Source organism: Prinia subflava, chromosome 17 (genome assembly GCF_021018805.1).
Source record: "Prinia subflava isolate CZ2003 ecotype Zambia chromosome 17, Cam_Psub_1.2, whole genome shotgun sequence".
Taxonomy (NCBI): domain Eukaryota; kingdom Metazoa; phylum Chordata; class Aves; order Passeriformes; family Cisticolidae; genus Prinia; species Prinia subflava.
The window spans coordinates 4,013,307-4,041,167 of NC_086263.1; the positions used below are offsets into that span (position 1 = coordinate 4,013,307).

General features: G+C 40.2%; 3 protein-coding genes across 35 annotated transcripts in view; 1 reads left to right on the forward strand and 2 right to left on the reverse strand.

Moving 5' to 3' along the window:
• Positions 1–27,861, forward strand: part of RBFOX1 (RNA binding fox-1 homolog 1) — an 818,485-nt gene that overhangs the window by 304,952 nt on the left and 485,672 nt on the right. The window lies entirely within an intron of this gene.
• Positions 14,052–14,729, reverse strand: LOC134559493 (non-structural maintenance of chromosomes element 1 homolog). Its single transcript, XM_063414309.1, has one exon. It carries the CDS (start codon positions 14,727–14,729, stop codon positions 14,052–14,054), a length of 678 nt encoding a protein of 225 aa, XP_063270379.1.
• Positions 18,006–18,683, reverse strand: LOC134559700 (non-structural maintenance of chromosomes element 1 homolog). Its single transcript, XM_063414761.1, has one exon. It carries the CDS (start codon positions 18,681–18,683, stop codon positions 18,006–18,008), a length of 678 nt encoding a protein of 225 aa, XP_063270831.1.

Here is a 27,861-nt window from a genome sequence, read left to right on the forward strand (position 1 = left end):
TCACCAAGCATCAAAGGCACAGATGATTAAAACAGTATAGCCTGTGTCATATAAATGTAACCACAAGTGGATCCCAAAGATACTTTACTGAAAACCAGTCAACTGGTCCCAGAAACTATTTTAGGACCTGTTTTTAAAAAATTACACAAGTAGAAATCCAATCACGTGTCTTGAAAATATCCCTGTGGTTGCACTTAGTGGCTGAGGAAGACTGAAATTTGAGACTCCTCTCCAATTTTTGAGGAAGGTAGCTTTGAAACACCTGTGCTCCGTAGGTGTGTGCTGCTATTTGTACTCTCCACACAGATAAGAAATCTCAATTTCCTCAGGTACAAGTGGGATTACTCAGTATTTGTATCTGGTGATTGTTGTAAGCTTTAAATCATACTTAATGTGTGTCATCGTTGTGAGACTTGAAGTAAACAAACCCGGACATGCAATTTCAGTCTGTAATGTTTTAAATAGGAAGCTCTTTATGTGGGTGTAGACACATTTTAAATTGTGCAGCGTAGGTTCTGCGGCTTCAAAAATAGATTTACTGTTACAACTTGCCTGCATTTTATCTTTGAGTTAGGAATTGGAGGAGATTCATAATACTTTAATCCCTTAGTACAAATAGGTAAGATTTTTTAAAATTAACTGAAGGTGTCATGATCCATCCAGATAGTAAAATAGGTTAACTTTCCCCCGGCAACCCATTCCCTATTCTGTTTATACTTTATTTTCTTTTTACTGAATATGCTTTGTGTAATACTAAGGGGAAGTTCTTTAACCTGAAGGGAAAAGGCATCAAAGAATCTATTAAAAAAAAAAAAAAAGAAAAAAAATGTCGCTGAGCGTGTTTTCCTAAACCCCAGGGCACGCAGCGACATTCAGGGGTGCGACACCTTCCCCCGGGGAGCTCTCACTTCCCCACCGGGACTCTGGTTCAGCCAGTCTATGGGCGCAGAGACAAAGTGAAGACGAGACGGGTCTTGGGGTGAACTAAGGAGATTTATTACGGGTATAACTGAAGCATAACAACTAAAAAATGAACCCCAAAGACCAGGGGCACGTGTCCTCCCGTGCGTTTTATAGACAGGGCAATACAAAGCAAGCAACCAATGAAAATGCACTCAGGGAGGGGTTTAGGGCGGGGAGTACAGAACAAAATCCAATGGGAATAGCAGAAGCAGTGTGATGATATGAAACAGCAAATGATATATCGATTTAAGAAAGACTGGCAGGGAAGGCTCTAGAAATAGAGGCAGGGGCACAGAGGATTGACACCTAACAGTATGTATAATTTAAATCATAACACACAAATGAAATAGAAAGCTAGCTTGAAAACTTAGAGTAGAAAATCCACACCGCAACATCTCCTCCTTTTCTTTTCTAAAAGAAAGAGAGTGTGATGTCTAAAATAATGTTTACTAAGGAAAAGGGAGAAAGCAAATTTAAAGGAAACTGGCATTTACAGCATCCAGGAACTGCATTCATCATTGCAAAATTTTACTTTTGGCCAATTAAAACTTCATGGATCTCTGTCTCGAAGTTAGAGTTCGAGCTGATAATCTTAAACTTTAAATTTTAAAATCCAAATTTAATTTGTGGTTAATGGGTTCCTGGTTACTGTATTTTCACAAAGTAAAGTTTTCTTTATTAAGGTAATAATAAATCCTGTTTATAACTAAAATAAAACAACAGTAGTATTGGTCATGCCCCTTGCTCTGCAATCACTCAGTGTTGAATCTTCTTCTGGACAGCTGAAGCTCTGCTCTTTGAATGGCGAGGAACAGCATAACTACAAAGATGTTCAGTCTCTGAATCAGTTCTCTTAATTAACAAATCTATGATGCTGACAATTACAACACAAACACACAAACTTGCTGAGTCAAAGCAGGCTGCAGCATACTTCACTGTTGACAGATCTGATTGATGGCTGTTCTGACTGTCAGCTGGCTGGAAGGTTTTCAGCAGTCTCAAGTTTTTAGATGGCAAAGCGCAAGGTGGCAGGTGCAGGTGAGGCAGCATGACTTTCTCTCTATAACATATAACTTAATAAATTCTTAACAACACAAAGGACAACTTGATGACAATATAAGTTTAAAATGATAGTAAACACAATACTTAATTAGAACTCTCTCTTCAATATCTTTGCTTCTAACTTAATACCTTTATTCTTAGTAAACCATTCATTTACTCTTTCACTTCTACTATCGCTAACTTTCTCTTCCTTCTTATTTCCTTCTTTCTTCTCCCTCTCCTAACTCTCTATTATTCCTTTATATTAATTCTCTCCCTTCGTCCTGCCCTCTAATACTAGCACATTCCTTCTTATCACTTACTTATACTTTCATTAGATTTCTTTTACTCTTTCAATTAAACTCAAATTACAATTTAACTAACACAACATAGAAAAAAGACTTTTACATATTAAAACTTACAATAAGAATTAATAAAATAAAACAATTTATATGTCATTCATTCTATTTCTAAACTATGAATCATTGATCTTCTGCTGGGCCCTAGCAGGAAAGCAATGAACAAAGTCTAGCAAATAGACTATTTAACTCATATTCTAAACTTATATATGATAGAAAAATATGTATATAATAAATGCAATATAATAATATTATTAAAATGCAATGAACATAAATATAATAATCATGTATATAACAATAGTATAAAATCAAAGGGATCATTGGGAAAGGAATGACAAGGAGTGGATAGGGACTTGTGCAGTTGCTACAAATGAATTATCAAATTAGAGAGACACAGGAGAAATGAACAAATCTCTTTTGCAATATAAAACAAAACTTCTTTTCTCGGGGATGAAAAAATCTTACAGAACCCAAAGGTTTCCTCAGAGGTCTTGAGAGATCGAGGCCATCTGGGATGTCTTTCCAATAATGGAATATTAACGGTTGAACGCAAACCAAACGCGGAAACTGCTTTGTAAGAAGAGAATTAAAAACATTAGGATTAATAGAAGAACAACTGATAGGGGTAGAAACTGAATGGGAATTTGAGCAACCGGCACAAGTGGTTAGGGGTTCTGGAAAGGGGGGTGGCCTGGGCGCCGCCATCTCGGGGGGAGGCAAGATGACAACCCCCGGGCCAGGGTTTCCGGCAAGCCGGAAGAAGGAGTGGGAGTGACGGTTTGGCGTCTCTTCAAAGGTGCTGACCCCTCTCTCTCCTGCCCCCGGAAGACCCCTCCTCCAAGGAGGGGCATCAGGGTGACGACAGGAGGGAGGGCGGTTGAAGGGAGGCGCGGAACCGGGGAAAGTCTCAGGGACCGGAAAAGAAGGATCAGCGCGGGAAAGTGGAACCCAATCGGCGTGGCCATCGCCATTTTGGAAGGGAAGGGAAGAGCCTGCCCGACCCGAAATGGCGGCAGGCTCAGGGGACAGGGAAGGGTTTGGGGAAGTCTGAGGGACCGAGGGTATGGGGAGCTTCACAGAAGCTAAAGGTGAATCTACGGGAGAGGGGCCTGACGCAGTCAACTATCGATGTTGTGCGTGATGGTAAAGGGCTTCTTTAATTACAGTGTAAATTGATTTTAACTCAAGTTTCCAAACTAAAACTTCCCAAAACGAAATCTTAAAGAAATCATTAACTGGGGTCCCTGGGTAAACCCCGAAAATCAACTTTATAATCTCCTTTAATTCTTTTTTATCAAACTCTCTCCCGTATGAAATTAAATACCGTTTTAACCTAAAATAAATGCGTCTCTCCGTTTCAGTTAGTCTCTGCCCCATTATGATTTTCCCTTCCCTCTTTCCCCCCCCACTGGAAGCGCCTAACCGAGTTACACCAGTATGCCGAGGAGGGAAACGGAAGGGACAGTGAGCCCACTCCCTCCCCCAAAAGGTCTCCTTCGAAGTAGCCTGCTGCAGTTCCTCCCTCGGGGCCAAGCAGAGCCCGGTTGCCCTTAAAGCCTGGACAGCAGACTGCCAAACAACTCTTGGGAAGAGGGCTTCCCTACCGACCCTGGCCAGTCACTCAAACTAAAAGCCGATAGGGCCCTATCCACCCGCCCGAAGCCTTACCCATTTAGTGGCAACCCGGGTCCTCGGCGTTCCACGGCCTTCGCGACGGTCCGGCTGGCACGTTGCCCCGGGTGGACCTCCCCGGTAACCTGACAAGTGCTCCTGAGCTCACTGCGCGTCTCCGCAGCCGGTCGGAGTAAACGAAGACTGGCTGACAACTCCTCACGCCTCTCGGCTCGCCGTTTCCGCAGCCATTACTCTCCTTGAGCTTCAGCCTTGCTGTAGAGGCCTCGGCTACGGTGTGCCCCCGCACTCTTCCCCCGCAGGAGCTCTTCTCCCTAAGGGGCCTTGCGACGAGCTTTCTCCTCCGCCCTTGGGTACGTGCCCCCCGCCTGGGTGCTGGCAGGCACGAAGGAGTCCCGGAACTACTCTGTTCCTCCCGGAGTCGAAGAGTCCCTTGTCGCCGGTGTTTTTCACTCCCTTCCTCTTCGCGGGCTGCGAAGAGGCAGAGAGCCCCTCTTTCCACGGAGCTTCTCGCCGCCGCTTCTCCGGATGCTGAGGCTCGCACCGTGCAGCGCTGGGCCGGGGCCGTCCCACGCCGCTGCCGCCGGAGCCCCGCCGGGGCCGCGCCGCCACGCGCTGGAGGCGCGGCTGGGTCCCGCCGGGCCGGGGCCGCCGCGCCGGTGCCGCAGCGCTGGCGCCGGATCTTCGCTGCACCGAAGCCGCTCGGGTCACGCTGCGCAGCCCACGCCGGCTGGCGGTGGCGGCACGTGGCGTGGTGGAGCGGCGTTTTCGCGCGGCGGCTCGGGGGGGGGCGTCCGGTCCGCCGGAGAAGGTAGGAAAGCGGCGTTCGCGGTTTTTTGCGCTGATGGTGCGGCGGTTCTTCTTGCTCCACGTTGCAGGCGCCAGAAATGTCGCTGTGCGTGTTTTCCTAAACCCCAGGGCACGCAGCGACATTCAGGGGTGCGACACCTTCCCCCGGGGAGCTCTCACTTCCCCACCGGGACTCTGGCTCAGCCAGTCTATGGGCGCAGAGACAAAGTGAAGACGAGACGGGTCTTGGGGTGAACTAAGGAGATTTATTACAGGTATAACTGAAGCATAACAACTAAAAAATGAACCCCAAAGACCAGGGGCACGTGTCCTCCCGTGCGTTTTATAGACAGGGCAATACAAAGCAAGCAACCAATGAAAATGCACTCAGGGAGGGGTTTAGGGCAGGGAGTACAGAACAAAATCCAATGGGAATAGCAGAAGCAGAGTGATGATATGAAACAGCAAATGATATATCGATTTAAGAAAGACTGGCAGGGAAGGCTCTAGAAATAGAGGCAGGGGCACAGAGGATTGACACCTAACAGTATGTATAATTTAAATCATAACACACAAATGAAATAGAAAGCTAGCTTGAAAACTTAGAGTAGAAAATCCACACCGCAACAAAAAAAAAGGGGGGGAGATGAGAGAAAGATGCAGTAATTGGACATTATTTTAATTACTTAAACATTTGTCAAGTTTCTTTCTCATTTGTTAAAAAAAATATTGGTAGAGTGCGTCAGCACATAGGTTCTCTAAGCCTTCCAGTCTTTTGTCAAGTTTCTTTCTCATCTGTTAAAAAAAATATTGGTAGAGTGTGTCAGCACATAGGTTCTCTAAGCCTTCCAGTCTGTTGGAGCACTGAGTGGAAAAAAAATCTGCTCAGGATAAATGTTTCTTGGCTCCCCATGGCGTGGGGCCTTACTGCTGTGGCTGACAGAAATGTCTTGGTGCATAGAAAACAGGGAGATTTATTTATCCATTAAGCTGCATTTGGGTCTGGATGCTCTGCCCAGTGTTATTGAGCAGGAGCTTTCCTAATTGTTTGTTTACGTTTCTAATTGTGGCTCAGCAATGATCAGTGGGATGCAGCTGCACGCTGGGCTGCAGTGGAACCCAGAACTCTTGATGTGTGTGAGGTGCACTTGGAGCATTCTGTGCACTGTGCAATCCTGGCTGGAAGTTCTAATGCCTTCTTTTTAGTTTCTCTAGCATTTTTGGAAGACTGCAATACAGTAATATCACCAGATAGATCTAAAACACCTTCACAGCCTAAAGATCTCCTTTTGCTTCAATCCCGAAAACTTTGAATCAAATGTATATTCTCGAAATTTCACTTCACCCATCCATATTTTATAGTCAGTCATTACATTTCCTTTTTACAATTTTCACCCTCTGAAGCTGACAGGATTCTTTGTCTTATGCATTTTATTTTAGTTCCCCTCATCCCAATCCTTTTCACACCTTCAAAATGTCTTCCTAAGTCTGAGCTCATTTAGCTTTACTGAAGTTTGTTGCAAATAATTTATTACCTTGAAACATAACAGTCTTGGAAATTAATCATCATAAACAACAGCACAGCTTTTAGTTGCCTAGGGACAGGGTCATAGTCTGCACAGAATCCTCTTCACCAGTTAAAATAGGGATATAAAACTTCACTTTTCTTGCCATCACAAGGTCCTCTTCGGGAGTTTCCTTTGAGATTTACCTTTGCTTCCTTTTTGGTTTATCAAGTACACTGTAATGTGAGAGTTATTTTTCTGAAGTTCTTTGGCAATTTAGTGAAAGTATTACAACATTTGATTTAATTTTTTTTAAGTGGCTAAGGTTTTTTTTGACCACTAGTGTAACCTTCTCTTTGCTAACATCTCTCATCCCTGTGGGTCTGGAGGGGGACAGTTTAATTGCAGATTCACATTTTCAGAAATGCTCTGCCAGCTGGTGAGTGTTTTGAGCATGAAAAGATGATAGCTTGCAACTGGTTTGAAGCAAAAAAACAAACTCTAGTACACACAAATTTGAATTAAGCAACCAAAAGAATTTTGGCAGCCTTGCCTGGGTACCACAGGCGTGGAAGGTTGGGTTTTGGGCAGTGGCTCTGCGTGGGCATTGACCTTCCTCTGGCACCTTGGCACTGCCAGATGGAGCCAGTTTGTCACTGGTGGACACTGGCAGTGTAAACCTGTGTCTGACCATGCCTCAAAGGCAAGGCAGCCTAAAGACAGTCAGAATGAGGAGCTGGAAGATGAAATCTGGTCCAAAGCCTCACTGCAAACCTCTGGCAGAGCCTGGAACTCACCTCTGGATTATCCTGAGCCTTGATCAAAATCTGTTTGCAGTCACAGAATATATAACACATTAGTTTGATGTCATCATTACGTATGCAAATACAATCAATTTGCAGTTCTTATTCCATTCATTCACCTCCTTTCTGTCTGACAACTTGAACTAATTTCGTAGTATGAAATAAATATTATCACAGCATAACAGGTAGAAATAGTCAACACCTGAAGATAAAACAAGCAGAAGTGAAAGTGAAATGCTCCTAGAACACGCTTAGAAAAGATGGACACAAAACTAAATTAGATGAGTTTAAATATGGACATTCACATTTAGGGAAAACCTCATCACTTGAATTCTAGAGCACCATGTAACTCTGTCATCTTGGTGAGGGCAAACCAGTGTCTGTCACCCCAAACTGGATTGCAAAGAGCAGATCACATTTCCACTCTTCATTATGCAGAAAATGGCATTAATGTTGTTGGGATTCTCTAGCAGCAGCTGGCCACGTGCAGCAGTTCCTCAGCTGAAGCATGCCACTGCACAGAAAAATCCGTTTAATGCTATCTGCAATGCAAGATTTATTTCAAATGAAGGGGAATTAGCTTCCCAAATTGTCAGATTTACTTTTTATGGACGATCTCAACGAGCAGAGGACCACACTGGTAGCAGGCATGTAGATGATGGAAGAATCAGAAGAGATTGAAAGTGCCTCTAGTGCATGTGTTTGTCCCCCAAAGACTCCATCCCTCTGACCCCCCGAGAGAAACCTCAGACCTCTCAAGTCTTCCCACAGGCATTTGGAGAAGGACAACATTTAAATGCAAAGTATAAGCACAGAAGGCTGAGCAAGAACCCCCAAGGTTGTTGATTTGTATGACAAATTCCCCCAGCTCTCTATTTTGAAATCTACAACTATTATGATATTTCTAATTTGATGTAGGATTGTGATATCAGACAGATTTCTGTTTGTTAAGCCTCCTTTTTTAAGATTGGATTGCTTTCAAGCCTGTAGTATTTTCAATATTCTTTCTAAATATTCTTTCTAAATATTCTCTCTAGAGCTGAAACAGATCTGCACAGCACCTCTGAAATCATAATTTGTATTATATGGATGATAGTCTAAGGAATGAGTAGAATTTCTTTGAGGACTACCTACACCTCCCAATATATTATCAGTAAAGACTGTTCTATGAGGTACTTAAAAGACCTCCTATTTTCGTATTAACAGTTGATTAAACTTAATAATACAGTGAGTATCATATCAAAGCATATAATTGTAAAATGCTTTGCCTTTTGGATCCCAGAGGAGTTTCTATGGTGATAACTTTAGAGGCTTATAAATGTTTTTATGTCTTGTTCTCAGATTAATGAAATTTTTATTATTTTAGAACTATGTTTGGATAGTCTACAATTAAATGAATTTCATGGGCAAACTGAATTAAAAGCCATCATCATCAATACGGAGTGAATGATTTGGCCAGCGTTCCCTTTGTGCTGGTTGTGTGTGTCCAGATGGGTGTTCTGCTGTGCCATATTCATCAGCAGGGACTCTCAGAGCACCCTAACAGCTGTGGGAGGCCTGAGCACACACAGGAGATCATTGCCAAGCTGCAGTGAACAGCCCATTTTTCTCTCTTGGAAAGAGATGATGATTTCTCTCTTGGAAAGAGGTGATGATTTCTCTCAGAAAGAGATGATGATTTCTCTCAGAAAGAGATGATGCTGTTCGTACTCCGTTGGTGAAGGGAACGTGGCTTCACTGAGCCCAGAATGAGCAGGAGGGATCTGATTGTGCTGCAGAGTGGCAGAAGCAGCTACTGGCTCCTCAGAGATCTGGTGCTGCACATTCTCATGGCTTCAGCTGCTCTCCCATTTCAGAGGGAGTTTGGAAAGGCACAGACACAGGGCAAACACCTCAGAGCTTCCTCTGCCAGCATAAAGTAGCACAAAGTTCATTTCCATACCACAAGGCAAAACTCAGCTCAGTGATCCGTAACTACTGCTTTTACAATGTAGTACCATTCCTAAAGGATGTGATGGACAAAATCCAGCAGCATTTTGGACTAGAGCATCAACTCATCACTTCCTGGTGCTCCAGGAAGAGCAGAAAGGATCCCAAACTGAGGAAGAAAGCAGAATTCCTCACATTGTCTGTAAATCTGTGGTGAGAGTAGATACCAAGCAGATTGCAGAAAATAGGCAGATTTGGTGTTGATAGAAAGGATGTCTATGCCAGGCTGGGGAATTTATTGAGGCGTGTTTCACCCTGAGAGGAGTGCCCTGGCAAGGTCAGGTACTGGCTTGGCAAGGCCCAGCTCAGTGCCACTGGTCCCAGCTCTGAGCTAATCCTGCCCTGGCACTGCCTTGGGCTGAGCACTCCTGTTTGTGCTGTGTTTGGCTTTCTGGGCCCTTCACCTCCCTCACTCCAGCTGGAATTCATCTACACTGTCCTTCTGAACTGCTGCTCCTTTCTGTCATTTCATAGAGACTTCTCAATCCTTCCCCTAGTTTGGGCCAAGAAATGTTGATTTTTATGAAGTTGCTGTCTAAAAGTAGTCTGTAAATATAGTCATATTAATTGATTGATTTTTAAGTAAAAAATCTTTTAATGAGTATTTTTAGAAGCTCATGTAACTGATTTCTTTCCAATTTATGTGTTGGTCTTCTGTTGCAAGTTAAATTTAGCATGGGCTACTTTTTAATAGAATTTTTAAGGTGAAGTAATACACAATTTCTGTTGGCAGGATCAGCTGGCATTTTATATTTCTGTCTTTAAGAAAACCAGTGTTTTCTTACAATCTTGAACAATAAGGGATCATATGTGTATACCCCATACCACCACCACCCTGCAATGCAGAAATCAAAACCTCAACCCAAACTGGAAAAAAACCAAGCACAAAACCCCAAACCAACCAAACAAAAAAACCCAAACAAACAAAAAACTCCAAACACAAAAAACACAAGCACAAAACAAAAGCAACATCAGCTTCCCTTACATCAATAAATAAATATTTATGCTCTTTAGGACAAAAAACTTTTTCCCTTGAGTATCACATTGTAGTTCTCTTGTGTTTATGGAAGGAAACGATTTCTGCTGCACCATTTTGCCATAGGACAGATACAGTTAGGGATGACTCTGAGAAAATTGTCCTGAAGTTCTATGACTCCTGCCTTGAACTTGCTAATTTTAACTTCCAGGAGTCGCCCCAAGTCCTCACCTGCTCTCCCAGCTTCCTGCAGGGATGGAGTCTGTGGTAACTGATAAAGGAATATCATCTCTGCGATTTTGTGACTTGAGAGAAAATGTAACTTTTTTTTTACCAGTCCAGGAGGGGGCAGTAAATTTCTTTTTATTGTCTTTGGAATCAAGCCCAACCTTCCCTCACCATGAAAGGCTCTCCTCTTAAAAATAGCACTTTTTTAAATTAGAAAGCAGCATTTACTCCATGATTTCTTAGCATTGTCATTGTTTTTCATTCCCTTTTCCTGACAGTCTTCTTTAGAAAATAGAAAATTACCAGAACTTTCAAAATCAGTCATTTGTAGCTTTGATCTGCAATATATTCAAAATAATCTGTAATATGATAAGCATTTTAAATATTAAAATATCAAATGTAATGTATTCCATTCTTTTGTCAGTTTTGTTGAAAATACTCTTTTTTCAAAGAGCACTAATGAAATGGAGCAAACTTTCCCTCTGTGCTAAAATAATCTTGTTTTCTTTTCTAACCCTGATATTCATGAACATATTGTACAGAGGAATCAAGCTGATTTTAAATACTCCCAAATTGCATGTTTGCATTTCTCAGTATATTACAGTGAAATAGAAATGAATAGGAGGTAAAAAAGTCTGGTTTGTATGAATGCACATCATTTTTCTGGGCGGATTTTAGGACTGAAAGTTATTTTTCCTACTTGGCTTGGAGGTAAAATGGAAATGATTATTTGCTCTGAGAGGGAGGAAACACAAGCACAGATGTAGTGCATATGACATTGTTTGGGGGAGGACAAGAAGCTGTTGCCGCCAGTGGATTCTTTGGAGTTTTGTTTTTGCTGCTGGGCAAAGTTATTAGCAGGTGAAATTTCAGGTGCAAATAAAGTGGAGTCGTGAGTCCAAATAACCTCCTTGAATGCTTTCTCTGCTTATCATTGCTGTAATTCTCAAGAAGTTTCTGGAAAAAATAAAACCACAAAATGTGAGTGATAATACACTCATAGCTGGTCCAGAAGTTCATCCCAGAGGGAGCAGAAATAGCACTTTTCACCTTGATCCTCCTCCAATGGGATATTTTTATAAGGTGTGTTATTAATTCTTTTCAATTATTAATTATTATTAATAACTATTATTTAGGCACACACACTCATAAGCTGGATGGGAACTCATCAAGCCCTGGCTTTTATCGAGATTTCTCCCGATAACTCCGAGGGTCCAGCCAGCGGAGAAATGGCTTAATAAAATAGCGAGATGGCTTCCCAGGATATGCTTTGTAAAATAAAGTTTTAATAACAGGAAAATAATAAACGTTACAAAATGAAAAGAGATAAGCCGAGCACCGTGTACCAAGCACAGCTACACAGGCTAAGGCACTCCCAAAAAGCCTCGTGTACCCTTATGCAGGCCCTTTAGTACTCGATGGTCTAGGTGGGCTTATTTGGCTCTTGGCCCAATGAGATGGACACTAGACTTTGAGGAGCACTTCTAAAGTCCTATCACTGTGTCTGTGCTGGGACCAAGCCAATTACAGCGAGCAGGCTATAGAAAATTCTAGCTTCACTTCCTTATATGGAAACACCTGCTCGGGTACAGAAATGCACGACTACATCTCACCCTGTAAAATCATATTAAAAAAAGAAAAAAAAAGAAAAATAGTTACTTTGAAAAAATTCTCACTTTTGTTCATAATTGTGATTGTGTCAATAACTTATTGTTATTTAACAATTTGGTTTATAGTTAAGCTGTAGTTTTATGGATTACAAAATTTTAAATTTGGTACTTTCTTTTTATTAGCCAATCTTTGAAATTAATATTTAGTCTCAAATTACATATGAATTTTATTTTACTTTTTGTTTGGGGAGATTTTTTCAAGTGAACTATATTTTCTTTTTCTTTTGCATAAAGATTTGACAATAACTTTTAACATACAACAACGAACAATTTTGACATGACAATAATAACTTCAAAAATTTTAACAGTGCAACTTTTATAAAACTTAAGTCTCTGCTTCAAACGTATTTCAGTGTCTATAGTGCTGGGCTGTGTCAGAATGCAGAAGTCCTCTTGAAGCTACCATCCGGGGTCATCTAGTGTCTTTGGTGTGTTCTTCTTCAGGTGTGCTCTGCTGCTCTTTTATCTGCTGCAATTGCGGCTTCACATTCTTTGCAGGGATCCATTTGGGGCCAGCATCTGTGGAAACACACGCAAAGCCTCTCCCCCAAGTTATGAGGGGATGAGGTCCTGAAACGTTTCCTGTTTCAGGGTCTTTGATGAACACCGGTGGCCGCTCCTTAAGTTTTGCTTGTGTAGTGTTACTGAAGTGTCTGAAAATTGGGGGCATCTGTTCCATAAATGAGTTGTTTAAAAAATTAAATACATATACAGCTTTATTTAGCCTTTCTACAGTAGAGAGCACTTCTACTCCTCCCTTTTGTTTTTCTAAAAGTGTTTTCAGTGACCTGTGTGCTCTTTCTACTATAGACTGACCTGTTGATGAGTGAGGTATTCCTCTAGTATGTTTGACTCCCCAAATGTTGAGAAACTGGTGTAGTTTCTGGGATATATATGCTGGTCCATTATCTGTCTTAATTTCCTGTGGGATGCCTAGTGTAGCAAATGCATGAAGAAAGTGTTTGATTGCATCTCTGGTTTTTTCACCATTATGTGCTGAAGCATAAATGGCTCCAGAAAAGGTGTCTATGGATAAATGTATATGTTTGAATTTGCCAAAAGACTGATATTGTGTTACATCAGTTTGCCATAGTTGGAGGCTATTCAAGCCTCTGGGATTTACTCCTGTTGCTATGGCTGGGATTTCTAATTTTTGACAGTCTGAACATGTCTGAACAATTGCTTTTGCTTGGTTTTGTGAGATACCAAACATCTTTGTCAGTGCAGATGCGTTCTGATGAAAGAACGCGTGGCTTATTCGGGCTTGTTCAATAACATTAGGCAGTGTGTTCTGTATTGTCATTGCTAGATGGTCTGCGACTGCATTACCTTCTGCCATAAAACCTGGGAGGATAGTGTGTGATCTTATATGTGTGATGAAATACGGCTGCTGTCGGGATGAAAGAAGAAAGATTAGTTTCTTAAGTAAACAGTATAACTGATCATTTGGAACTTCTTTGAGCAGAGATCCCTCTGCTCTTTCCACCACACCTGCAACATAGAAAGAGTCAGTTACTAAGTTAAATGGAAACATAAACTTACAAAACACACGCACAACAGCTGCTAGCTCCACTATCTGGGTGGAGCCTTCTACTTTCTCAATGTCCGATTTCCATTCTTTCGTGTTAGGATCTTGCCAGGTAATTACAGATTTTTGGGATTTCCCTGAGCCATCTGTAAAAAAGGTGATTGCCTCTAAGGGTGTATAACTCCTTAGAGGTTTTTCAATTAATTTTAAAGGTGAGTTCAATAGTCTGTGTTTAGGGTAGTGACTCGAAATTTTTCCTGCAAAGTCTGCAAGCGCAATTTGCAAGACTTCTGAGTTTTGAATCAACCATTCTAAGTATATGGATTTGACTGGCAAAAATATTTCTGAGAAATCTTTGCCTGAAAGGGAAAACATTCGAGACCGGGCTTTCATTATGAGTTGAGACATAATTTCAGGGCATGTTGTTATGGTTTTACTCATCTGTCGGGACAAAAAGACCCATTCTAGTATTACCAGGTGGTCTTTCCGTGCCAAATCCCATTGGAACATTAATCCATGAAGTTGGGGGCTTTCTCCTAAAACTGCAAATAAAAAAGAGAGGTTAGGATTATAACGGTGTGCTTGACGCGACTGAATGGCCTCTGAAGTACTTTGTGGCACAAGGTAAGTGCACTCGAATTCCACAGGATTCACATCCTTGGCCCTGGATGGCGAGACTGTCACAGATGGCACATTTCTTTGCCACATCCTGGTAGTTCCTGAGAATGTACTCTTCCATTTCAATTACGAAACGAGTATGCAGAGTATACTCTCCATTTTTCTCAGAGAGCCACTTATCCTCCACAAAAACTTTCAGCGCTTGTTCTGCTTTCTTTTTCTTCATTTTCTTTGTCCCAAGTTGGGTAGCCATGTTAAAAATATCTTCAGATGAGACAAAGCCCTTTTCTGATGAAAGTATTAGCTCCATTGTTTTTCTCAAAAATTGTAATTCCCTTTGTGTGTAGTCAGATGCCATTTTAGCAATTTCATTTTCTGCTAAATTCACTAGAGCGTAATGTGTTGTCCCATCGTCTTGTGACACTCCTTTCCGTATCTGCATGGACAAAGGCTGCAGTTTGCTATTAATAGTGCCAATGAAATCATCCAGTTTGTCGTGTTCGTAGTAAACGTTATCAGTTTCACAGCAGCGCTGGTGCATTTTTCCGGCCTCTGATCCTTCTACTATCTCCTTAGACATCATAAACTGCAAGAACCTTCGATGAGCGTCAGTCATGTTATCTGCCATTAGTATTTCACCAGGCTTCAAGTGCTTTTTCACTGCTGAGCCTTTCGCCTTCTTCTGTTACAAAGTCTAACACAGTTTTAAAGATGGGTCTTAATTTTAACACACATTTTTTCTTTGAATTATACAACTTCAATCCTATTTTGTCCCAAAATTCCACTGTTACTGTTTCAGCTGTATTAGTGTCCGGATACTTCTTATAGACCCATTTCACAAGTTTTTTAAGTTCTTTCCTCTCAAACTTATAGTCTTGAATAGTCAGTTTATAATTAAAATAACAAAAGGTGTCTCGCTGTTCTACGGATTGCCGGGTCCCCATTGTCACTCACCAGAATGGCTCTTGTGATCTCCCGGCAGCTCTTGGTTGTCTCCGACTCTCTCAGGTCACTCGGTGATTAGCTGTTCTCCAGCTCTGCTAGACTGCAGCTTCTCTCTTTGAAGAGTAATCCACCTTGTACCAGAATCGGTGTCCGGCAAAGACCCCCTCTCACCGGTATAGGGGTTCAGTCAAAAGGCTCCCTCTCAGCCTTTTTGACCCAAAAATGTGGTTTTATTTTCACGACCAAAAAAACCACCACGAGCTCGCTTTTAAAAAAACGAAACCAAGAGCAAAATGGCCTAGCTGAACGTGAGGGCTCTCTGTCAGCAAACTTCGATTCAGTTACCCTAATGTAGGGTCCCTGTTCGAAGGTGCCATTTATCGAGATTTGTCCCGATAACTCCGAGGGTCCAGCCAGCGGAGAAATGGCTTAATAAAATAGCGAGACGGCTTCCCAGGATATGCTTTGTAAAATAAAGTTTTAATAACAGGAAAATAATAAACGTTACAAAATGAAAAGAGATAAGCCGAGCACCGTGTACCAAGCACAGCTACACAGGCTAAGGCACTCCCAAAAAGCCTCGTGTACCCTTATGCAGGCCCTTTAGTACTCGATGGTCTAGGTGGGCTTATTTGGCTCTTGGCCCAATGAGATGGACACTAGACTTTGAGGAGCACTTCTAAAGTCCTATCACTGTGTCTGTGCTGGGACCAAGCCAATTACAGCGAGCAGGCTATAGAAAATTCTAGCTTCACTTCCTTATATGGAAACACCTGCTCGGGTACAGAAATGCACGACTACATCTCACCCTGTAAAATCATATTAAAAAAAGAAAAAAAAAGAAAAATAGTTACTTTGAAAAAATTCTCACTTTTGTTCATAATTGTGATTGTGTCAATAACTTATTGTTATTTAACAATTTGGTTTATAGTTAAGCTGTAGTTTTATGGATTACAAAATTTTAAATTTGGTACTTTCTTTTTATTAGCCAATCTTTGAAATTAATATTTAGTCTCAAATTACATATGAATTTTATTTTACTTTTTGTTTGGGGAGATTTTTTCAAGTGAACTATATTTTCTTTTTCTTTTGCATAAAGATTTGACAATAACTTTTAACATACAACAACGAACAATTTTGACATGACAATAATAACTTCAAAAATTTTAACAGTGCAACTTTTATAAAACTTAAGTCTCTGCTTCAAACGTATTTCAGTGTCTATAGTGCTGGGCTGTGTCAGAATGCAGAAGTCCTCTTGAAGCTACCATCCGGGGTCATCTAGTGTCTTTGGTGTGTTCTTCTTCAGGTGTGCTCTGCTGCTCTTTTATCTGCTGCAATTGCGGCTTCACATTCTTTGCAGGGATCCATTTGGGGCCAGCATCTGTGGAAACACGCAAAGCCTCTCCCCCAAGTTATGAGGGGATGAGGTCCTGAAACGTTTCCTGTTTCAGGGTCTTTGATGAACACCGGTGGCCGCTCCTTAAGTTTTGCTTGTGTAGTGTTACTGAAGTGTCTGAAAATTGGGGGCATCTGTTCCATAAATGAGTTGTTTAAAAAATTAAATACATATACAGCTTTATTTAGCCTTTCTACAGTAGAGAGCACTTCTACTCCTCCCTTTTGTTTTTCTAAAAGTGTTTTCAGTGACCTGTGTGCTCTTTCTACTATAGACTGACCTGTTGATGAGTGAGGTATTCCTCTAGTATGTTTGACTCCCCAAATGTTGAGAAACTGGTGTAGTTTCTGGGATATATATGCTGGTCCATTATCTGTCTTAATTTCCTGTGGGATGCCTAGTGTAGCAAATGCATGAAGAAAGTGTTTGATTGCATCTCTGGTTTTTTCACCATTATGTGCTGAAGCATAAATGGCTCCAGAAAAGGTGTCTATGGATAAATGTATATGTTTGAATTTGCCAAAAGACTGATATTGTGTTACATCAGTTTGCCATAGTTGGAGGCTATTCAAGCCTCTGGGATTTACTCCTGTTGCTATGGCTGGGATTTCTAATTTTTGACAGTCTGAACATGTCTGAACAATTGCTTTTGCTTGGTTTTGTGAGATACCAAACATCTTTGTCAGTGCAGATGCGTTCTGATGAAAGAACGCGTGGCTTATTCGGGCTTGTTCAATAACATTAGGCAGTGTGTTCTGTATTGTCATTGCTAGATGGTCTGCGACTGCATTACCTTCTGCCATAAAACCTGGGAGGATAGTGTGTGATCTAATATGTGTGATGAAATACGGCTGCTGTCGGGATGAAAGAAGAAAGATTAGTTTCTTAAGTAAACAGTATAACTGATCATTTGGAACTTCTTTGAGCAGAGATCCCTCTGCTCTTTCCACCACACCTGCAACATAGAAAGAGTCAGTTACTAAGTTAAATGGAAACATAAACTTACAAAACACACGCACAACAGCTGCTAGCTCCACTATCTGGGTGGAGCCTTCTACTTTCTCAATGTCCGATTTCCATTCTTTCGTGTTAGGATCTTGCCAGGTAATTACAGATTTTTGGGATTTCCCTGAGCCATCTGTAAAAAAGGTGATTGCCTCTAAGGGTGTATAACTCCTTAGAGGTTTTTCAATTAATTTTAAAGGTGAGTTCAATAGTCTGTGTTTAGGGTAGTGACTCGAAATTTTTCCTGCAAAGTCTGCAAGCGCAATTTGCAAGACTTCTGAGTTTTGAATCAACCATTCTAAGTATATGGATTTGACTGGCAAAAATATTTCTGAGAAATCTTTGCCTGAAAGGGAAAACATTCGAGACCGGGCTTTCATTATGAGTTGAGACATAATTTCAGGGCATGTTGTTATGGTTTTACTCATCTGTCGGGACAAAAAGACCCATTCTAGTATTACCAGGTGGTCTTTCCGTGCCAAATCCCATTGGAACATTAATCCATGAAGTTGGGGGCTTTCTCCTAAAACTGCAAATAAAAAAGAGAGGTTAGGATTATAACGGTGTGCTTGACGCGACTGAATGGCCTCTGAAGTACTTTGTGGCACAAGGTAAGTGCACTCGAATTCCACAGGATTCACATCCTTGGCCCTGGATGGCGAGACTGTCACAGATGGCACATTTCTTTGCCACATCCTGGTAGTTCCTGAGAATGTACTCTTCCATTTCAATTACGAAACGAGTATGCAGAGTATACTCTCCATTTTTCTCAGAGAGCCACTTATCCTCCACAAAAACTTTCAGCGCTTGTTCTGCTTTCTTTTTCTTCATTTTCTTTGTCCCAAGTTGGGTAGCCATGTTAAAAATATCTTCAGATGAGACAAAGCCCTTTTCTGATGAAAGTATTAGCTCCATTGTTTTTCTCAAAAATTGTAATTCCCTTTGTGTGTAGTCAGATGCCATTTTAGCAATTTCATTTTCTGCTAAATTCACTAGAGCGTAATGTGTTGTCCCATCGTCTTGTGACACTCCTTTCCGTATCTGCATGGACAAAGGCTGCAGTTTGCTATTAATAGTGCCAATGAAATCATCCAGTTTGTCGTGTTCGTAGTAAACGTTATCAGTTTCACAGCAGCGCTGGTGCATTTTTCCGGCCTCTGATCCTTCTACTATCTCCTTAGACATCATAAACTGCAAGAACCTTCGATGAGCGTCAGTCATGTTATCTGCCATTAGTATTTCACCAGGCTTCAAGTGCTTTTTCACTGCTGAGCCTTTCGCCTTCTTCTGTTACAAAGTCTAACACAGTTTTAAAGATGGGTCTTAATTTTAACACACATTTTTTCTTTGAATTATACAACTTCAATCCTATTTTGTCCCAAAATTCCACTGTTACTGTTTCAGCTGTATTAGTGTCCGGATACTTCTTATAGACCCATTTCACAAGTTTTTTAAGTTCTTTCCTCTCAAACTTATAGTCTTGAATAGTCAGTTTATAATTAAAATAACAAAAGGTGTCTCGCTGTTCTACGGATTGCCGGGTCCCCATTGTCACTCACCAGAATGGCTCTTGTGATCTCCCGGCAGCTCTTGGTTGTCTCCGACTCTCTCAGGTCACTCGGTGATTAGCTGTTCTCCAGCTCTGCTAGACTGCAGCTTCTCTCTTTGAAGAGTAATCCACCTTGTACCAGAATCGGTGTCCGGCAAAGACCCCCTCTCACCGGTATAGGGGTTCAGTCAAAAGGCTCCCTCTCAGCCTTTTTGACCCAAAAATGTGGTTTTATTTTCACGACCAAAAAAACCACCACGAGCTCGCTTTTAAAAAAACGAAACCAAGAGCAAAATGGCCTAGCTGAACGTGAGGGCTCTCTGTCAGCAAACTTCGATTCAGTTACCCTAATGTAGGGTCCCTGTTCGAAGGTGCCATTTATCGAGATTTGTCCCGATAACTCCGAGGGTCCAGCCAGCGGAGAAATGGCTTAATAAAATAGCGAGACGGCTTCCCAGGATATGCTTTGTAAAATAAAGTTTTAATAACAGGAAAATAATAAACGTTACAAAATGAAAAGAGATAAGCCGAGCACCGTGTACCAAGCACAGCTACACAGGCTAAGGCACTCCCAAAAAGCCTCGTGTACCCTTATGCAGGCCCTTTAGTACTCGATGGTCTAGGTGGGCTTATTTGGCTCTTGGCCCAATGAGATGGACACTAGACTTTGAGGAGCACTTCTAAAGTCCTATCACTGTGTCTGTGCTGGGACCAAGCCAATTACAGCGAGCAGGCTATAGAAAATTCTAGCTTCACTTCCTTATATGGAAACACCTGCTCGGGTACAGAAATGCACGACTACAGGCTGTGGTGCTCTGGGCAGTGGAAATGTTGTGTTCAGTGCCCTCAGTGCAATTTGTGCCATTATTTGGAAGGTGCTCCTGTGGCAGCACAGGTGGTGTCCCACTGAAATATCTGCTGTTTATTTGGGGGATGAATCTACTGAAATATTTCCCAAACCAACTCTTTTTCTTTTCACCCTGTAATTTCTGTGTTTGAAATGTGTTCAGCTAATGGTTCATGACCCTGATCCACCACAAACAGCAACAGTTTATGTCTTCTGAAGGACAAACTGATGGCACAAAATTACTTTGCATTTCACTGCTTTTATTTATTGCTTGTACTACTACTGCTGTTATTATGCACTGTAATCATAATAAGTGAAAAAATATCCCAACTGTATCTTCTTAATGCCATTTGTGGAGTTAGAGGGTGCTGATGGGAAAAGAAATTATTTCATATGGAAATGTGTCTGAAATAAATTCTAGCCTGCAAATTTAGACTAGGAGTGGGCTGGAAGAATGTGGGAGAAACTTTGTGAGTGACTTGAATTAATAAATGAAGTACACATTTTGAGTGAGTGCCAGCTCTGTTGAGTACAATAGCTCTGTGTAGAGCTAAAACTCAGACCAAAGTTATCAAAATCAGGTGCCTAAAGTTGCAGATGTAAATGTGATTTGATTCCCAGAGTGTGAGTCAGCCACGGCTGGTGATGGGAGTTGATGGGAGCTGCTTATGGTTCCCAGCTATTAAAAATAGATTGCTGGTGGATATTTTATTGTTTCCCAACAGATTATGGCCAATATATGATGGGTGCCTATGTAACAGCATTCATTGATGATATGTAACTTCAGTGACATTTATCCTTCTCCCCTACTTTGGTTTTTTAAGGTTAAGGACCCAAGCACTCGATGACTTTATTTGCCTTAGCTTAAAAGTAATATGTTATATAATATAATTATTTAGGATATTGTTTTATACGTAATAGCTAATAAATACAACCTTTCTTTCCAGTGTTTCCTCAAAAGAGAAGCAAAACCTCTGGAGACTTCCAGAAGGGTTTTAGCCAAGTCTGCACAGTAGTTCTGTAGCTGAGGTCATGCTGGGAGGTGCTCCAGGGGAGAACTAAACACATTCCTTTGAACAGTCCCTTTCTTTGTCTAGTGAGGAGCTCTTGATTACTCCATGCTTGTGTTTTCTAACTTAGTTTTCCAAGTTTCCCTGTGCTTGTTGGTACCTGGAATTCGGAGTGAGGGATCTCACAGGCTGCCTCTGCTGTATTTTTCAACTCTCCTGCACTGGCAAGAAGAATCAGGGAGGCTGGGTTATACATTCCATGAATTTTGTGGCTTTATCATTCCTTACCCATACTCGTTACTCTTTAGAAATGATGTATCCTTAAGCAGCAACACCACTGAAGCTATTTTTAAATCACTGTTGAGAATTGCTACACACCAATATCATGCATTTTTCATTAATCTAATCTTTTCAAGATTTCTTTAATTCTTGCTTGACCTGAAATGTTTCCTGCTACATTTTGTGTGTGGAATCGCTAGTACTGTTTTACTACCTCTGACTGGAGGCACACGATGGGACCAGAATACAAATTACATTCATCAGGACTCACAAAATTCAGTAGTCAAAGTGAGGAAATGAGCTTAAGCACAAACTCATCAAAGATGAAGTTCAGTCCATTTTTCTTCTTATGGTTTAGTGTTAAAGGAGATAAAGATACTGCATTCTGAAACAGTGATACATAGCAAATAACCCGTTACTTCCAAAACAATATGTCATTATTCTGTATTAAAAAAGGTCACTTTTAGCTCCTTCTGTCTTCATAACTTCCTAACTATAGCTAATGTCGGATATTGATTCTGAATAATTTAAATCGCAATAAAATTGGGTTTTCATGACAGTCAGTCAGAGACATTTTATATTTAATGTTCATTTAAAGAAACATAGTGCCTTCTTACCTTCTGAATTTCAAAGCCGTTAAAGTAATTGCAGGTCGTTAAGCTAAATTTCTTTGAATAATCAGGACAGTTAATCTAATTCATACACCATTCAAACCAATGGGCAGGAAAGATTGGAATGCCAGGCATAGATTTTTGAGAGATTTGCCTGGTGGATCTTCAGATGTGCTCACCAGAATTTCCTCAGGAATCACCCTCATGCTTCCAACTTTTGGAGATTGAAATTGTGTTCTGCTTTTGTCTTTTTAAAATGTATAGCCTTCAAAACAAAGGAGACTCAAGAAGATTGTTTCCTTTCCCTTGGAGTAAGCAAATGACTGTGTATTCATCGAGCTCTTGATTGTGTGCTTGCAATGTGTTTTACCAGAACTTGCTTTTTGGACATGTAAACTATCACAAAAACATTCCCAGATGATGTCCCATATTTAGCAAGTGCTATGATTTGGTGTGAAGGAAGTTGGAATGCAAATGCATAAACAAATAGCATCTAAAAATAAAAGTGTCTGGGTCTTATGGGGAGAACAGAAACCTTTCATCTCTTAAGGTTACTGCTCACTTATTTGGAGGTAGAAAATGAGGGTAAGGCAAAAGTTGGCGGTGGAACAGACTTGGAGCACCTGAGTTTGCAGACAAAACCAGTGTGTGCAGGTGTGTGCAGAGCTTTCTCCAACATCCCCACCCTCACTGCACAGCAAGGACAGAGTAAAGCCACTGACTGCTCTAATTGCCTGCTCAGTAATGAGCAAGAAACTCAGAGACAAGAAATGGAGAGTTTGGAGTCGTGGGTGTTTGAATGAGGGCAGTGGTTTGGATCCCTGGGCTTTGAGTTGAGCTAAATGGATGCAGTTCATGAGGTGACCATGAGCAAAGCCAAAGGCTCCTGAGGGAAAAAGGGGAGTGTGGGCCTTGTCCATGCATTGGTGTCCAACAGGCCTGCTCTGGAATGAGGAGAACTTCACCTGACTGATGAATTCTGTCAGTTTGAGCCTTAGCAAGCAAACAGAGGATGTTTGCACATCCCCATCCTGCTGCCGTGCCATAATTTTTGGTGTACATTCTCACTTTTACTGAAATAATGTCTGAAATACACTCAAATGTGTGTTGCAGCATTCAGCTTCATTACCTTTATTTGACCACTTAAATATTTGACCACTTCCTGGCACTGTCCTGGGCTTTAGGATCCCTGCATTTGGAGGTGGCAGCTCCTGTGCCTCTGTTCCCTCTCAAAGAGCTCCCTAGGGTGCTTTTTGTGACCAGTAGATCTCTTGCATCTGCCCACACCTTTGCAGCTGTGTTTCATAATTGGGGATTTATACTCACACACACTGCTTTAAATAAGTTCAAATTTTCATGACAATAGACTATGATAAAATTAAGATTTTTTTTTTGTTCTCTAAGGAAAGCCATGAAGCAGCTGTATTATTTTCATTCTTCATAGGAATTACAATGCACTTTAAAAAAATAAAAAAAAAACCCTCCCACAGAGATTTAAAATAAAAAAAGGGCAAACCTCCCATCTTTTCATACCCAAGACACATGACCAGGAAACATTTTAAGCTCATTGTTGATCAGCTCATTGTCTGTCACGATCATGGAGATTATTCTTGGTTGGAGATTTTCAGTCAAAATAACCTTGGTGGTTTTGACTTTGCTTTTGGCTTGATGTTATTTATAAAAAATTAGTTTACCATTCTTTTTGTAAAAGATATTGAATGAACCCTAAATTCGTTATTACTGTTCTACAGAGTCTAAATATATCTTGGAAACTTAGATATTTTCCACAGGTGTCATGTGTGCTCTGTAAAGAACTGATTTCTTGTCTTGCAGTATAAGTTAGATATATATGTTCCAGAAAATGTAGGTCTTGAATTTCAGTACCAGCTATTAATATTTTGAGATTTGATAACAGAATTTTCCTGTAGGACTCCCCTTGTTTCTTAAGCAGACTCACTAGATCTACATTTGATTTTGCCTGCTTAGTAAATGGACATGTTAGGTAACTTCAGTGAATTCAGTTGGACTTAGCTCCCAGCTTAGTCAAGATTTTCAGCACTGATTTGAATGGAATTGGCTGTTTTTGTATTATGTTACATGAGATTTGAATCGATTTTCTTCAAGCTTAAAAATTAATACAAATTAATTATAAGAACTCCTGCTTTGAAATGCATATTCTTTTGATAAATATTCAAAAGTATTATTGGAATAAAGTTTTGAAGCTGCTGTTATGTCTTTAGAATGTGAGAGATGCACTTTGAATGGAATGTTATTTTTCTTTAATTCTACTAATTGTTTTTTCAACTGTTTTAATTTTTGGTGTATATTCTCACTTTTACTGGAATAATGTCTGAAATACACTCAAATGCGTGTTGCAGCATTCAGCTTAATTATCTTTATCTGAACACTTAAATATTTGACCACTTCCTAGCAGAATATTTTCTTCCTATTCTATGTCTTGTCAGTCAGGTACGTTTTAATGTTAAAATCTTGAAGGCAAACAAAATCAAACCAAAATCAAAGGCACCATTCAATAACTTGGAGCTAAATGCATGTAGGCATGTGGGGAAAATATATAAATTATTCCCTAGAGTTAAATAATGGATGTATTTATTACCATGCTCTGTAAGTGCCACAGTTCACATGTGATGTTCTCTGAAATTACAGCAATGATGTTCTGTACTTAAGCACATATATTTTAGTTATGCTTTTTGAATTCTTAGGAGGTCATTTCCCTTCCCTTGTTCAAAGCTAATGAACATTTTTTTCAACTGAGTTGACTCGCTGACCTGTTAGTTTTTGGTTTCACTTCAAAATTATGTTAATTTTTCAAATTCCTCTTGAATTTTCCTTGATTTCAGTGACCAATTGCCTTCAAGTTTCCTTTGACCAAAATTAATAATTATACTTCATTATGCTCAAAGTCTGACCTTTTTAATCTGCATATTTCTTGTAGGCTATGCTGGCTTATTTCCACCACAATACATTAGAATGGAAAACTATTAGAAATATTGATTTATCATTTATAATGCCCAAGTGATATATTGAAATGAAATCTGGATGCCGTCCAGCCCTCAGATAGCAGTGGCATTGTTGGATGAAGCTGCATGATCTCATCCTAATTAATGTGCTGGTTCCGTGTGGAAAGCACAGCGAAAATAGACCTGGTCAAAAGTAGGAGTTCAGCACTGAAGGCTGTTGAAGGTTGTAATTGTTCCAGTGAGCTTTAATATTTAATATTCCATATAGAGAGAAATCAGCACTTGGCTTTCTGTCCCCTCCTTTTTGTTTTTCCTCCTGCCTCCACACCACCTTGTTCTGGAGCTGCTCTGGGTGAGGTGTGGAACATGTGCACAGTGGGGCTTGATCCAGCTCTCTGCTGGTTATGGGTCACATCCTGCTCTGCACTTGTGCAGCAAAAGCTTCTCTTAATTGGGTGAAGTTCAAAATCAGAGGAATTCAAAAGCATTTATCTCAACTTCAACACGATTTTCTTATGCTGAACGTGTGTTCCCCACCACCTCCTGCATTGCAGCACATATTCATTCTAGTACCTCCAGTACTATGGGAACTTGAGAAAATAAAGGTGTTTGCAGTTTTCATGTGTGTACCCTATAGATAGGGCAGTGTCTGTGCTCATTGATTTTAGTTTTTATTCATTTATTTGAGCTCTTTTTTTCCCACTACCTCTGAGAATGGCATGCAAAACAACAACACAGAGGCAGGAGGTCTGCAGTGAAAGGCTGCTCCCCAAAAAGAGGCCGAGCCTGATTATTTCTTCCATTTTTATACATTTGTGGGTCTGGTTGTGGATTGGCTTCTGGGGTTACTACCCCTTCACCCCACTGGCCACACCAGCTGCCAACCAATGTTATTTTCAGGCTAGAAATATGTAAACAAAGGATAGTGAACAAAAACAAGAAAGGTTGTTTATGTTCCAAAGTGTGAGAAAGTGAAAAACTGACCCTTAATATTGTACAGAAACTAAAGAACTGACTCCATCTTATGAACAAATAGAAGGCTTTAAAAAAACTCAAAAAAACCCCAGGGCAACAACTACCAATCAATTCAACAGCCATTGGATTTGCAGGCTAGATTTCCATATTGGCTTTTTTTTTTGGTGGTGGGGTTTTTTGGTGTGTGTGTGTGGTGTTTTGTTTGTTTGTTTGAGTTTTTGTTTGGTTTTTTGTGGGTTTTTTGTTTTGTTTTTGTTTTGTTTTAAGTGCTGTTCATTTTCTTGTGGGTTTTTTTTTTTTTGGTTTTTTTGTTTTGTTTTTGTTTTAAGTGCTGTGTCCTTTTATCTGAGAGGCTTCTGCAGGCTCCCTGGCTGCTCTTTGTTTGCTGTGTGTGGAAGCAGTGGAGCTGTCCCCAGGCTGATGTGCAGGGGTGGGAGTGGCACTGCCGGGCTCCCCTCTGATTTCACAGTGATTGAGCTGCCTGGGCTGCAGGGACTTTGGAAGGGATGGGTTTTTATGGTTGATATGTTTTTGGTCATTTGTCATAAAATCATTCTAACCGAGCTGTTTACTGGTCTGAATACTTAATTACTGCAGGAGCAGGGAAAGGCACGAGCTGTAGTTTGTGCTGAATATTCGTGTACAAATAGGAAATAGGTGGTGCTTCCATTTTTCTTTCTTTATATTTCTTTATTTTCTTTAAAATGAGGGTTTTACCTAAAAAATACCCATTTTATTTTTGCAATGATGGTCAGAACTTGTATTGTTTTAATCCTAATGTATGACAGAATACTAATAATTTTATACCCCAACTTCAAAGTTGGATTGATTTAATTCTATTGGTCATGTGTTCATCTCTTGTTTTAGTGCCTGTTTGTTCATACTTTTATAAGGATTTAACAATTCTTTTCAATACTTGAAAAATATTGAAGCATGATTGAAAAAGTCAGTTTAATTTGTTCATGGGTAAAGAAAGGAAACACTAAGAATTGTAAATATAATAATTTTGTCTTTTTAAAAACACTCAGACTCTTCTAGGAGCTCATTTTATTTTAGGCTATTATTTAAAAAAAACCAACAAACCCACAGATTTTCATTTCCTAATTCTCACATTGTCCCTTCCTACTCAGGTCCTTGTATAGGGAGGAGAAGTGTTGGATGACAAAGCATAATTTTGGGTTTGGTTTGGTATTAGAATTGTTATATATTATATAATATTTTATTTTGCACTGTGCTTCTCAGGTGTAAGTCTGTTTTGAGCGTTATAGTCACATTTATCATAAAGATGGATAAAACCAGAAAATTAATCTTTTAATGCTATTCTACATGGTTTCTGTTGTAATAGAAACCAGCCATTTATCATGTTTGTTAGAGAAGGGCTCCAATTAATTTGATTTCATGAAAAACTACAGACTTGGATCATGACAACTGAAAAAAAAAATCAAAAAAATCCACAAGGGAAAAATTACAGTTTAGAAAAGTAAAAGGAGATTTTTATTCTTTTTAATTTGCAAAAAACAAAATTAAAAGGTTTTGTAAACTCTAGTGTAATTTTGAATTGTCAAGTAGTATGACACTGCAGTGTTTAAACAATGAAAAGGAAAGTGCATTTTTACACCCTGTGCTAATAGAAGCTACAATCAACAGATGACTACCTAACAGAGTGTACAGTGGTGTTAGCACACGGGCATGGGGGGATCTGACCTGATTTCATACAATTTTATGTGAGTCAACATAATGCAAAATTTATTAATATGAGGACAGAGCTTTGGACTGATTTGTGATTCACTCTTAATGTATTACGTGCTCTAAACCTAAGAACAGAAATATCAAAATTCCATCGTTAAACCAAAACCAATTAATTTTGCTCATTCCCAGGTGAGTAGTTTGATTCTAACATGCTACAAGAATTATTTTATTTGTTCATAATAAAATGGTGACCTGGCTGCACTTTTGAGCAGTTGTCATGAAAGACAGCTTCTCACTCCAAACCTTCTGCTCAGAATGTTCATTGATTTTATTCACAATGGAGAGTGTTTCTCAGCTGGGTGAGCCCAGGTTAGCATGCAGGGCTTGAAGACAGGGGTACAACTCCCCAGGTAACTCAGCTTGTCCAATTTTAATTACAAAATTACTCCTGTAGTGAAGGGTTGTGAGCA

What these genes read in the sequence shown, in the direction of transcription:
- LOC134559493 (XM_063414309.1), bottom strand. Translation starts at nt 14,729, where the DNA reads ATGGCAGATAACATGACTGACGCTCATCGAAGGTTCTTGCAGTTTATG.
- LOC134559700 (XM_063414761.1), bottom strand. Translation starts at nt 18,683, where the DNA reads ATGGCAGATAACATGACTGACGCTCATCGAAGGTTCTTGCAGTTTATG.